Here is an 11,519-nt window from a genome sequence, read left to right as displayed (position 1 = left end):
TAGCAAAACCATAAAATAATCACAAACACAAAGTAAGTGACCTACACATGCATCTATAACTGAAATACATTCAACAAGACACATGCAAAACAAAGAAAGACAATAAATCAGACCTAAATATGCATAAACATCATAACAATTGTAATCAAGTTCTTTACTTTAGCATTAAACCAACATTAGGATCCAATAGACCGATAAAAATCCGTAAATCACAAAGTAATCATTAAACCTATGTAGAACGAGAATCTAGCCGATAATCATCAAGAACCGCAGCAAAATATAATAATTAAGCACATACATGTTCTGGAAATAGAAGAAAACACAAGAAAACCCGAATAAACGAACCAATAATCGCTTAATGATCAATCTCGTGCACCGGCCTTTAATATCTTGATCCTAAACACTCTCCTGCTCCAAAATCTCCCCAAGGGTCCCCGAGGGACGACTAAAGGTTTGTTATTTCTTCTAGGGTTGTAAAAATTGCTTAAATAGGAGTTCCCAGACATTTTTGCCGACATAGGGTTCCCCACACGTTGCGAGGGATTCTCTTAACTTCCCCGCAACACGCGGCCTACAAAATAGTTGGGCTGGGCTTTTCCTATCTTTTAGGTTCCCAGCGCATGGCAGGGAACTTCACTTACTCCCCCGCAATGCGCGAGGGGCTTCTTTTCTATATTTTTTTTATTTTGCTTTACCTATTTCGTGCTATTCCCCGTACGATCTGATTTTCCATCATGTAGCCTCATTTTCCGCTTCTTTTATGCACGGGTGCCTGTAAACATGAGAAATCGTAGATACACGCCATTTTTTATATATAAACAATGTAATTAAGCATGATTTATTAAAGAAACAAGTATTAAAACCATATGTGTTTTGCAACACATCATTAGGAGAAGGGGAAGATTGTCTCGTTAAAGACGACATGCCGGGATATTGTGATTTGACAGGTTTTTAGATCGAGACATTTGTACTCGCAATGATTATTCGGGTATCCGAGAAAGACGTGGATTAGAACGTAGCGAGCTTATGTTGGAGGGTTGAAGGAAGTAATGGGTAGCATAATGAGCCGAAGACTCGGAGATGTTCATAAGCGGGATGACACCGATAAAGGAGTTCGGTGGGGGGTTTTTGCAATTTAGTAGTTTACTAGGGAGGATGTTAAGGAAATAAGTGGTCATTTCAAGACCGTGATGCCAATATGTAGGTGGTATGGAGGCGTGAGCCAATAGTGTGCGGATAATATTATTAATCGAGTGGATTTTTCATTCTGCCTTCCCGTTTTGAGAAGAAGTGTGTGGGCATGATAACCAAAAAATCATACCACATTCGTTACAGAATTGTTTAAAAGAGGAGTTTACGTATTCTGTTCCATTATCACATTGAAAATACTTAATATTTCATTCAAATGAGTTTCTATTTGTGTAGCATAGGTATTGAATATGGAGAACAGTTGTGACTTTTTGGCTAATGGAAAAGTCCACAAAAAATTGGGAAAGTCATCGAGGAATAAAATATAATATCGATGACCATCCGTGCTTACAATGGGTGACGTCCAATGATCACTATGTATGATATCAAAAGGTAAATTAGTGCAAGTATTAGAAGACATGAATGGTAATTTAATACTTTACCAACCAAACAAGAATGACAAAGAGTCTTATTCAATTTATTAAAAGTAAGAGCATTAGAATTTTTCAAAGTTGTTGAGAGATGGATGCAAAAGTGGACGGTGAAGTGTAGTTTGTAGACTCCGGTGGAAGCAGCGGATAAAGATCACCGCACTATTGCATCGAAGGATAGGGATCCGGGTCTTAAAATCCTACACAAGAAACCCAAATGGATCAAATTCTATGGAAACCCAATTATCAATTGTTAAGCGACGAACAGAGATAAGGTTTTTAATTAATTTCGGGGCATAAATAACATTATTTAATTTAAGGGGTGGGTATGGGTGGGGTGAGGTTTGGTTGCCTCCTCCGGAGACCGGAATGGTTGTGTCATTACCAACAATAATATTATGTAAAATGCTCGAATTAAAAAGAGATTGGAAATTACGTGGATCATTTGTCATGTGAGATGTAGCACCGGTGTCTATCATCCACTGGTCCAAAGGGTTTTGATGCATTGTGTAAAGCGCGTGTTCAATGTTGGTTGGGGCATAGACAACAGCGTATACTTGATTGGGCGGAGGCACAAGCAGACCAGAACCGAGATTAGGCTGGTAATGTTGTTGGCTGTTGTAATAAAGGGACCTAGTATGAGTGAAGCCAAAACCATGTGAAGAAGAATTGTGACCAGGTCCATTTTGTGGTGATGCGGCACCTTCACCACGACCACCATAGGTACGACCAAAAGTTCGCTCGCATGACCGACCAGCACCACCACGTCCTCTGTCTTGGTTTTCTAACCGATAGTCGGAATTTGGGTTAGTGTCAGATTTAGTGCTAGCATGAAGGGTCGTACTGGAAGTGGCAGCGGCGGCTTGGTGTTGTTTTCGGGTTTCTTCGGTGATTATGGCGGGTGAAAGGAGTAGTTTTTAATGTTTGTTAAGGTTACCGCGGGGTGAAGCTTATTTTCCATGGTGAGGAGGCGGAAGGTGGGGATCATAGGCCGTGAGATGTAAAGGGCAGCTAAGGTTGAGCGTATGATACCATGATAGAGTTTAGAGTTTGATAATCAGCTCCCCCCTTTACGTTCTCATTAATCTCCGTTATAAACTAATAATTACAATGCTCTATTTTAGGATAGGCATAACCATAGTAAATGACAATTACAAGGTAATATATATATATACTAGTTTTAGAGCCCGTGTTACACACGAGATAATTCAAATTATAAAATTATAAGTAAAACAAACAATTACATAGCGTATATGAAAAAAATGTATTACATCTATGCTTGTAACTATAAAATGTGTACATAAATTTATTTTATTTATATCACAAAATGATTTTTTTTAAATAAGCTTAATAAAAAAATGTCTGTGCAAAATCGTACCCAAGAATGCTTCTTTCTATTGAAAAATTCATTCTCGGTGTCATATATGTATAATTGAAATAATTTTAATTATAAACCAATTTCGAAAATAAGACTTTTCATACGATAGTAGTTCTAACTATTCAGCCTAAATACAAAAGAGACGTTACCTTTATTGATATATTATCAATTTACCACCCATCAAAGGAAAATAGGATATTAATTTGTAGCAATGGATGTTCTTCAGAAACTATGTTTTTCTAAGCTACACCATAAAAAAGATTTTAATAAGTTTCAAAGGGCTTCTCGACTTAGTCATAATGACAACATAAAAAATAATATGTTAACTCATTCAATTTTGTGAATATTTTGTTTCATTTGAGCATAGTTTTGCATGACATGCTTCTCATTCAACGTTCTGATCACCATTGAAGGAAAAATTAATGTTGACATAAATATTTCAAATTTGATAAAAGTTAGAAGCATTGATAGGCATGGGGGTGGCATGTCGAAAGTGTTTGCAATCTTTTCTTAAATTTTAATAGTTTGAAGGAAAAATAGTCAATTTGCCAAATCCCGAACCTTTTGATTATTTCAAAAAATGTCCTTAAAAATAAACTTGAAACCCGAATCATGTTTAAAATTCTAACTTTCATACTTTTGACATTTTAAAGTCAACACTTTGAACCTATAACAAATTTGACGATAAATCTATTTTGCGTTTTCAAACTTTTAAAAATACTCAAAATTTTCATTTTTGACATCTTAAATGTAGTTAACTTGTACCAAACAATCTATTTACCAGCTTTTGACCTATAAAATCAAATTTAACTTCCACAAAAAACCCGAAACAATTTTCATTTGAGAAACATGATTTGTTGTTGATTTTTGGAATTCATCAAGTATTTTGAAATATATAGTAAAATAGTATGTTAATAGTTATGTTTATAAAAATATATAGATATTATATAAATATAGTGTAAAAGAAAAGTGAATAATTATTGATTTATTACATATATTAGGGTATATTAGTTTTGGAGGGAAAAAATTATGAGAATTAACTAAAACATGACAAGTGTCCCCATTTATTTTACTTTATTAGAATAAGTATATATATATATATATATATATATATATATATATAAGCCTATTGGTAATCAAAACATTACCAATTATAATTACAATGTAATTAAGAAACATAATTAACCATGAACTAGTTGTTAGTATTGGTTCTTCAAATTCACCAACTTATAACTTAGAGTCTGAAATTACCACCAACTATGACTATGTTATTCAGGAACTGTCAATGTAATTATTCTTGGGAGTTGAATGAAGTGAGATCAACGAGTGAATGCAACTCCATACGTTTCACACTTCTTTTTAAGTTCATACGAGTGCGGTACTTTACACATACATTGAATGATGATATCCTTCACTAATTCAACGACTCATAAATAACAATACCAAAAACAAGGTGTTTTTTTTCCCTTTTAAATATGAAAATATGGATAATTAAAGGTGTTCGTGTGATGTTAAATGGGTGGAGGAACACGATGAGTTGTGTGAATACAAAATATATATATATACGTCTAATCAATGCAACTTTATGCTACAAATGTAGTGGATAGCAATATAAAAATAGAGTGGCATTTTATTTATTGACCGTCAGTGTAGGAGGTCAATTGTATTGGTTGAAACAGCAGCATTCTCTTAATGAAATTATATAAACAATTAACATGTGATTCACGTGATTACACGAGAATCATTGTATTATGACATATTAATAATAATAATATATGTAACAAATAAATTTAAGGGTTGGACACCTATCTATTTTTGAATATATCTTGTATGATTTAACCCGTTTAATATTTAATATAAATTTCATGGAGAAGTTTGGGCTTAGTCACAGCGGTGATCAAAGTCACGGATCCAATACATTGACGAGACCGTACTCAATGCCTATAAAATCGTGAATATTTACAAAATGAAGCAAAAAAAAGGTAGTACCCAGTTTGAACCCCGGTCCCTCTTATTCTCCGGCCTGTATAAACTCAAATAAGTATTACCCCTTATTATGTATTCAGCTTTAAGGTCGTATAAAAATATGAAGTTAGAAGGAAGAAAGAAAACATCCGGAACGGACTATAAGAGGATTATTCCAATATTCGGTTAGTTCAACAAAGTTCACGGATTTTAAGCGGGTGTAATATTAAGTGATACACGTATAATTATCTAAAGATAGGAAGGATATATTTATCTAAGTATAAATTTAATGAGAGGACAAAGAGCAAAGTAGAACTAAAAGATGCGTCCGGTTCACTAGTGCACAACAACGCTTCAAGTAATAGTCAAGATAAGGATTTGATTCTGATTCGAAACGCTACCTATATATTTAAAACAAGTCAAAAATTTATCTTTAATTCTAAAGCGACTCATTTGAGTTCAGTTTCGAACAACGTCTCCTATTTTCGTTGTTCAACTACCAAGCCATCAAGAGTAAAAGATAGCTTCTCAGCTTGCGGAACATAATCTATAAAAAAAAATATCAAATGGAACCAGCTCTTCTTGTGCAATATCCATTGTTAATAATTTAATATAATCTAAAATAAATACAATGAATACTATCTTGACGTGGTTAGAAACTTGAAATTTTTAAAAATATAGATTTTGTAGAAATGTAGTTGAATATTTGATATTTTAAGTTGGATTTTTAGATGAATTTAATATCGGTTGTCAATAAATTAACGTCCAATCGAGTAACTTTTAATAACAAAACGCCATAGATAGATATAGTAACGAGTAAGAGGTGCCCAAATATCACACACATTTTACAATTAAGAGGAAGGTTGATATCAAAGGGATCCATGATCATTATCATCCCAACACTCAATATGTATAATTTTGATTAACTGATGTATTAATAATTAAATTAATCAAATTGTCAACTCTAATACAATGGGTTCACCACTTCGCCTAAGGTGAAATTCTTGATAATTATTACCAGCCCACTAAAAATGCAACATAAACAGAAATACTTGCTATATAAACCAACCCAAAATGTTCCATTAAAAGCCACAAACTCTTCTCCAATATTCTAGCCTAATAACATAGTTTGCAAGTGATACAGATGGAGAATCTTGAAAAAGGTCAAGAAGTAGTAATTGATGAACAAAAATGGGTTTATGATTCTTCGTTTGATCATAGAGGTCGAACACCTCTCCGTGCTTCAACCGGGGCTTGGAAAGCGTCCTTGTTTATTATCGGTAATGATCCTGATTTGTTCTTCATTCTCACTAATTAGTGTAAAAAAGATCTTTTTTGTGTGTTATAAGGTTGTGTTATGAGTTTTGGATCCTTATCCTTGTTTCTATCTCAAAAATCAAAACTATACTCGGGAAGAGTTGTTTTGGAACATTTGTTTGTACTTGGAACGTTAATTTAGCTTCTTTTTGTTGATGAAATGTCATTGATAGTGTAACACTCAGTCTAGGATTAGCCTTGCTTCTTTTTTGCTTCAATTTTAAACCGATTAAATCATAACTAAATGGTTTTATTAAAAGCAAGCCAAGTCGTTTGTAAGCTAATTGAGGTCACTCGTTGAAAGATCGAGTCGAGTTTAAATCCAGACCTAAATTGCGCTCATTAATTAACTAGGCTTGGCCAACTTATTTCTTATGAGAATATATTACTATCTATGTAATAACATAATAACTATTATAATTATATGTAATTGTAATAGAAAATTAAATGATATTATTATAAATATAACTTTATATAAAAAAATAAATATATAAGTAAATAGTATTTAGTTAAATAATATATATTTTATGTTCATACTTATAGAATTACTCACGAGTTAAGTTTTGAGTTTTAAATATAAGAGCCAAAACAAGCAGTTCAATCTTAATCATATTTAAACATCTATCAGACATACTTGTTACAACTTATAAGTGGTATCCAAGCCATTTCTAGAGACCAAACCAGGAATCTAAGCATAAATACACGTGACATTTGATGTCATTATGTCAAATGATGTCACGTAAAATAAACTTGTATTTTTAGTTATTATATAACATTTTAAATATAAATATGGTGACTCTAGCCTCACAATTTAAATATAAATATATTATTTGGTTAATGTGATCAAAAAAAACAAATTCAAATGGTAAAACAGTGTATAGTTGGTTTCTTTGGTCATGGGTTTGGTCTACCAAAAATGCAAAAGATGGTGATTCTAACCTCACATTTCAGATAAAGCATTCCTTATATAAGTTATGTAGCAATTTAAAAAAGAAAAGGCTTTATTTAAAATTTGTAAAATCAATAAGATTTAAATTTATATCTCGTAATGGTCACGACTGATATCGTTCTAGTTAAGCGCTTACGTCGAGAATTGAAGAAAATCATGAGTTTGTTCGGGTTTCGGGTTTTGGTTTCATAATATCATGATGATTTAGAATATCATGACTACTTATGTATCATTTCTAATATCAAACCTTTTGCAGCAATTGAGTTCGCCGAGAGGCTAAGTTACTTCGGAATAGCAACAAGTTTAATCATATATCTTACTAAAGTTCTCCATCAAGACGTGCAGACATCGGCTAAGAGTGCTAATCATTGGGTCGGTGTGACGACTCTAATGCCTCTTTTTGGAGGCATTCTAGCCGATGCTTACTTGGGACGTTTCGTCACTGTTCTTTTATCATCGGTTATCTATCTAGTGGTACCTCCAGTTTCCAACTTTATAGCATACTATCTTTCAGTTTTATTTCTCTTAACAAATTAATATGATTGTGTATTTAATAGCTCTGGCTAGATTATTTGTTTGTATTGCAATGTACAATCAAATAATCCAGCCTTCGTTATAAAAAATAAAAACAAAGAACACAAGTATTATCAAAAGATATCTGATTTATCAAATTTAATTATTGACTACAGGGTTTGATTCTCCTGACCATGTCAAGTATGATTCCGAACTTAAAACCTTGTGCGAGTAACGGGCTTTGTTTAGGACCAAGGAAGATCCACGAAATCATGTTCTTTGTTGCAATATATTTAATATCCGTGGGCACGGGTGGCCACAAACCATCTTTAGAAAGTTTTGGAGCCGATCAGTTTGATGATGATCACTCAGACGAACGCAAAAAGAAGATGACGTTCTTCAATATGTGGAATGCGGCCCTTTGTGCTGGAGTGTTGCTCGGTGTAACTCTTATCGTCTATGTGCAAGATAAGGTAGGTTGGGGTCAAGCAGATATTATTCTCGCCATGGTAATGGCTTGTTCGATTGTGATCTTCATCATCGGTAGGCCTTTTTATCGATATCAAAAGCCAGGAAGCCCGTTAAAGCCTATGGTTCAAGTATGTGTTGCAGCCTTTGTTAAGAGAAATATGCCTTACCCTTCTAACCCCAATGAGTTGCATGAAGTGTCCAAATCAGAAAAGGTTCGAGAAAGGCTACTTGGCCACACAGAAACTTTCAAGTAAGCAAATTTCTTGTGGTATAGTTACTTTTTAAACGTTCTATGTCAGGTCAGTGTCGGATCCAAGATTTCTAACTAGCCTCCATACATATTATCATAACAAATTCTTTTTACTAGTTTCATGTCGGTGTCAGATCCAAGACTTTTAACTAGTGTCAGCTCTTATGCTACAAAATATGTTTAATCAGTGACAAAACTAAAACTTTTCGGTTAGGAACACAAGATCTTTACTTCATTCTCTTAGGCCATCCGTAGTCGTGGCCTTATTGTGGCGTTTTGGGCTAAACGCCGAGGGCACCCCCCCCCCTCCCCAGGTGTTTTGGTCTTCAAATCTGTGGGTGAGAGATAGAGAGGGGGGGGGGAATAAAATAATGATAGTAGAAGAGTTGTGGCCATTCTCCCACTACACTTGTTTTTTTGCAAAACTTTGAAATGCTGACTGTGCGCCACATGGCGTAAAATGCCTGGGTTACCTAGTTTTTACTACGCATGGTCTTAGGGGTCAAACTACAAGAAAATGACTACATTGAATACCTTTTTTAATAGAAACCGCAATACTAGAAGAACAATGCCTGAGGTTACCTAATTTTGACTACCCAGGCGCCTTTGTCGCATGATTCATCCTAACGCTTTTTCCATTTAAAGGTTTCTTGATAAAGCCGCGATACTAGAAGAACAAGATTTCTCCAACGGGAAACAACACGATCCATGGAGACTATCAACCGTAACAAGGGTCGAGGAAATGAAGCTACTTTTAAACATGATCCCAATTTGGCTAACTTCACTACCATTCGGTTTATGTGTCGCACAATCCTCAACATTCTTCATCAAACAAGGCGTGTTAATGAACCGCAAGATCACCCCTCACTTCATCCTCCCACCTGCCTCAATCTTCAGCCTAGCCGCCTGCGGAATGATCCTTTCGGTAACCATTTATGACAGAATCTTAGTCCCCTTGTTAAGAAGAATTACCCGAACCGAAAGAGGAATCACGATCCTTCAAAGAATAGGAATCGGGATGGTGTTTTCCGTCACAACGATGGTCATTTCCGCCATGGTTGAAAAGAAGCGGCTAGCAATTGTTCAAAACAATCCATTACACGGCTCGACCACCATGAGTGTGTTCTGGTTAGCACCACAGTTCCTAATTATTGGGGTCGCGGATGGGTTCACTTTGGTTGGACTTCAAGAATACTTCTATGATCAAGTCCCCGATTCATTGAGAAGTTTAGGAATTGCATTGTACCTAAGTGTGATTGGGGCTGCAAACTTCTTGAGTAGTTTCCTGATTACGTTTGTTGATCACGTCACTACGAAAGTGTCTGGCAAGAGTTGGTTTGGGAAAGATTTGAACAGTAGCCATCTTGACCACTTCTATCTATTACTAGCTGTGATCACTGCAACAAATCTGTGCGTGTATGTATTTATAACGAGCCGGTACTCGTATAAAAACGTGCAGAAGAAGACTCGGGTGGCTGTGGCAGATTGCTACGAAGGTGAAGGCCATGGGGCAAGTGCTTGATACAAATAAAGCTGCAGTCCTATATATTAAAATTCTATATGGTTTGGTATGTTTCAATTGTTACAACTTAAAAGTATTGTTATCATTAAGTAAGAGTGTAAAATCAGCTTTGCAACTTATAAGTGTGTCTACTGTATCAGTGAATCATCTATTTCTAATTCTATCACTCTTAGCTTGTTGTTTTACGCCTTGGTTTGTGATTAAAGTCACTTCCAAACGCAGATAAAAATAATTTCACGTCACCTTCAGATTCATCAAAAATAGTTTATGCTAAAAGCATGTATATGTTGAATAAGAACAGGACAAGAAAAATTCCTGTGTGTTGTGGTCGGCGCTTGATGTTATATAACCATTTAGCAAGGGTATTCATGTTACCTTCTTTTTTTTAACGGCATTTGAAACTCCTCTCAATATCCGAATGAACGTTCATCAGACTTGATATCAGCTATCCATACTAATATCAACCACCCATACCAATTCGCATTCCCTTCGTACTACCATTTTAAAATTACAAAACAAGACCGATAGATTTACCATGCCCAAAGAACTAAATGCCCGAAAACCAAAAACAATTTGTTATGTGTTTTGGTTGAACTTTCAAGCATAATATACCCAAGTTACCCAAACCAACTAACCCATATACTAAGCCCATTAACACCCCTACTAACCTGCTTTTGTTGGTCAACTGATCTAGTTATGCACTAATAAAAATTGATGATAATTTTTTCCCACTTGTCTTGGCATAATTGTAAATACTACTAACGTTTCTTTTACGTCAACTCTTAATACCCGAAACCCAACCAAATTAAGCCGGATTAACCCGATTATTACTAGTGTGAGGTTTCATTTAGCCTCTAAAACAACAAAGGCCAAATAACCCGAACTGTAACTGAAAACCAATCAGCACCCCTAGTCCAGGTTGGCTAGGATAACCTGACCAAAACCATCATGTTTTGACGGTTTCAAAGCAGGTTTTTTCTTTATTTTTTCAAATTGTTACTCAAAAACATTAGTTCATTAGCATAATACAATGGGGCAAAGAAGAACCAATCCGTACAAAAGTTTGAAGAGGTATATATGTTAGTCTATTTAGGTTATATATTAGCCCGCAATAATATCTCATTGTATGTATAATTTGTCTGAGTCGTTAAAATTTGTGACACGACGTGGTGATATAGGCCACAAGAAAAAAAACTATAATAATGTCATCGATTTACAAAAATATGAAATAATTTATGGTTCAAATGTAATTTGGGGATATTCATGTTTATTGAACATTCCATATATCTTGAGTTTCTTATTACTTATATAATTTAAATTGTTAAACCCATACACGGGTAATAAAGGTAAAAAGAGCCGATCTGTTTACAAAATCGGTTTTAAGATCCAAACCAACAGCCGAATACAATATACCATCAAAACTCAGAATATAAAAATGCTTCGTAATTTAGACGAGCATTTCGAGAATTACGACCTCTACACAAAAAAAAAAAATTTAACTTTGGGCAACGTAACGTGCCTATATAACAAGTAAC

The 11,519-nt window shown here is 34.6% G+C and overlaps 1 protein-coding gene across 1 annotated transcript; it reads left to right on the top strand.

Annotated features, from left to right (window-relative positions):
* The first annotated feature begins 6,059 nt into the window (after positions 1-6,059).
* LOC143564840 (protein NRT1/ PTR FAMILY 5.6-like) lies at positions 6,060-10,024 on the top strand. Its single transcript, XM_077051992.1, has 4 exons — positions 6,060-6,242; positions 7,485-7,702; positions 7,918-8,462; positions 9,108-10,024. The coding sequence occupies exons 1-4, from the start codon at positions 6,107-6,109 to the stop codon at positions 9,982-9,984; spliced, it is 1,776 nt and encodes a 591-aa protein (XP_076908107.1). The 5' UTR covers positions 6,060-6,106; the 3' UTR covers positions 9,985-10,024.
* Positions 10,025-11,519: the final 1,495 nt, after the last annotated feature.

Source organism: Bidens hawaiensis, unplaced genomic scaffold, assembly GCF_021521415.1.
Source record: "Bidens hawaiensis isolate Kalapana, Puna unplaced genomic scaffold, B.hawaiensis_p1.1 tig00001206_1, whole genome shotgun sequence".
NCBI classification, from domain to species: Eukaryota; Viridiplantae; Streptophyta; class Magnoliopsida; order Asterales; family Asteraceae; genus Bidens; species Bidens hawaiensis.
The sequence above is the reverse complement of the archived record's forward strand: the minus strand, read 5'-3'. Positions and strand labels throughout refer to the sequence as shown.

What these genes read in the sequence shown, in the direction of transcription:
- LOC143564840 (XM_077051992.1), top strand. Translation starts at nt 6,107, where the DNA reads ATGGAGAATCTTGAAAAAGGTCAAGAAGTAGTAATTGATGAACAAAAA. An exon ending in AGCGTCCTTGTTTATTATCG is followed by an intron (nt 6,243 to 7,484) that starts GTAATGATCCTG and finishes AACCTTTTGCAG; the next exon opens with CAATTGAGTTCGCCGAGAGG. An exon ending in CATCGGTTATCTATCTAGTG is followed by an intron (nt 7,703 to 7,917) that starts GTACCTCCAGTT and finishes TATTGACTACAG; the next exon opens with GGTTTGATTCTCCTGACCAT.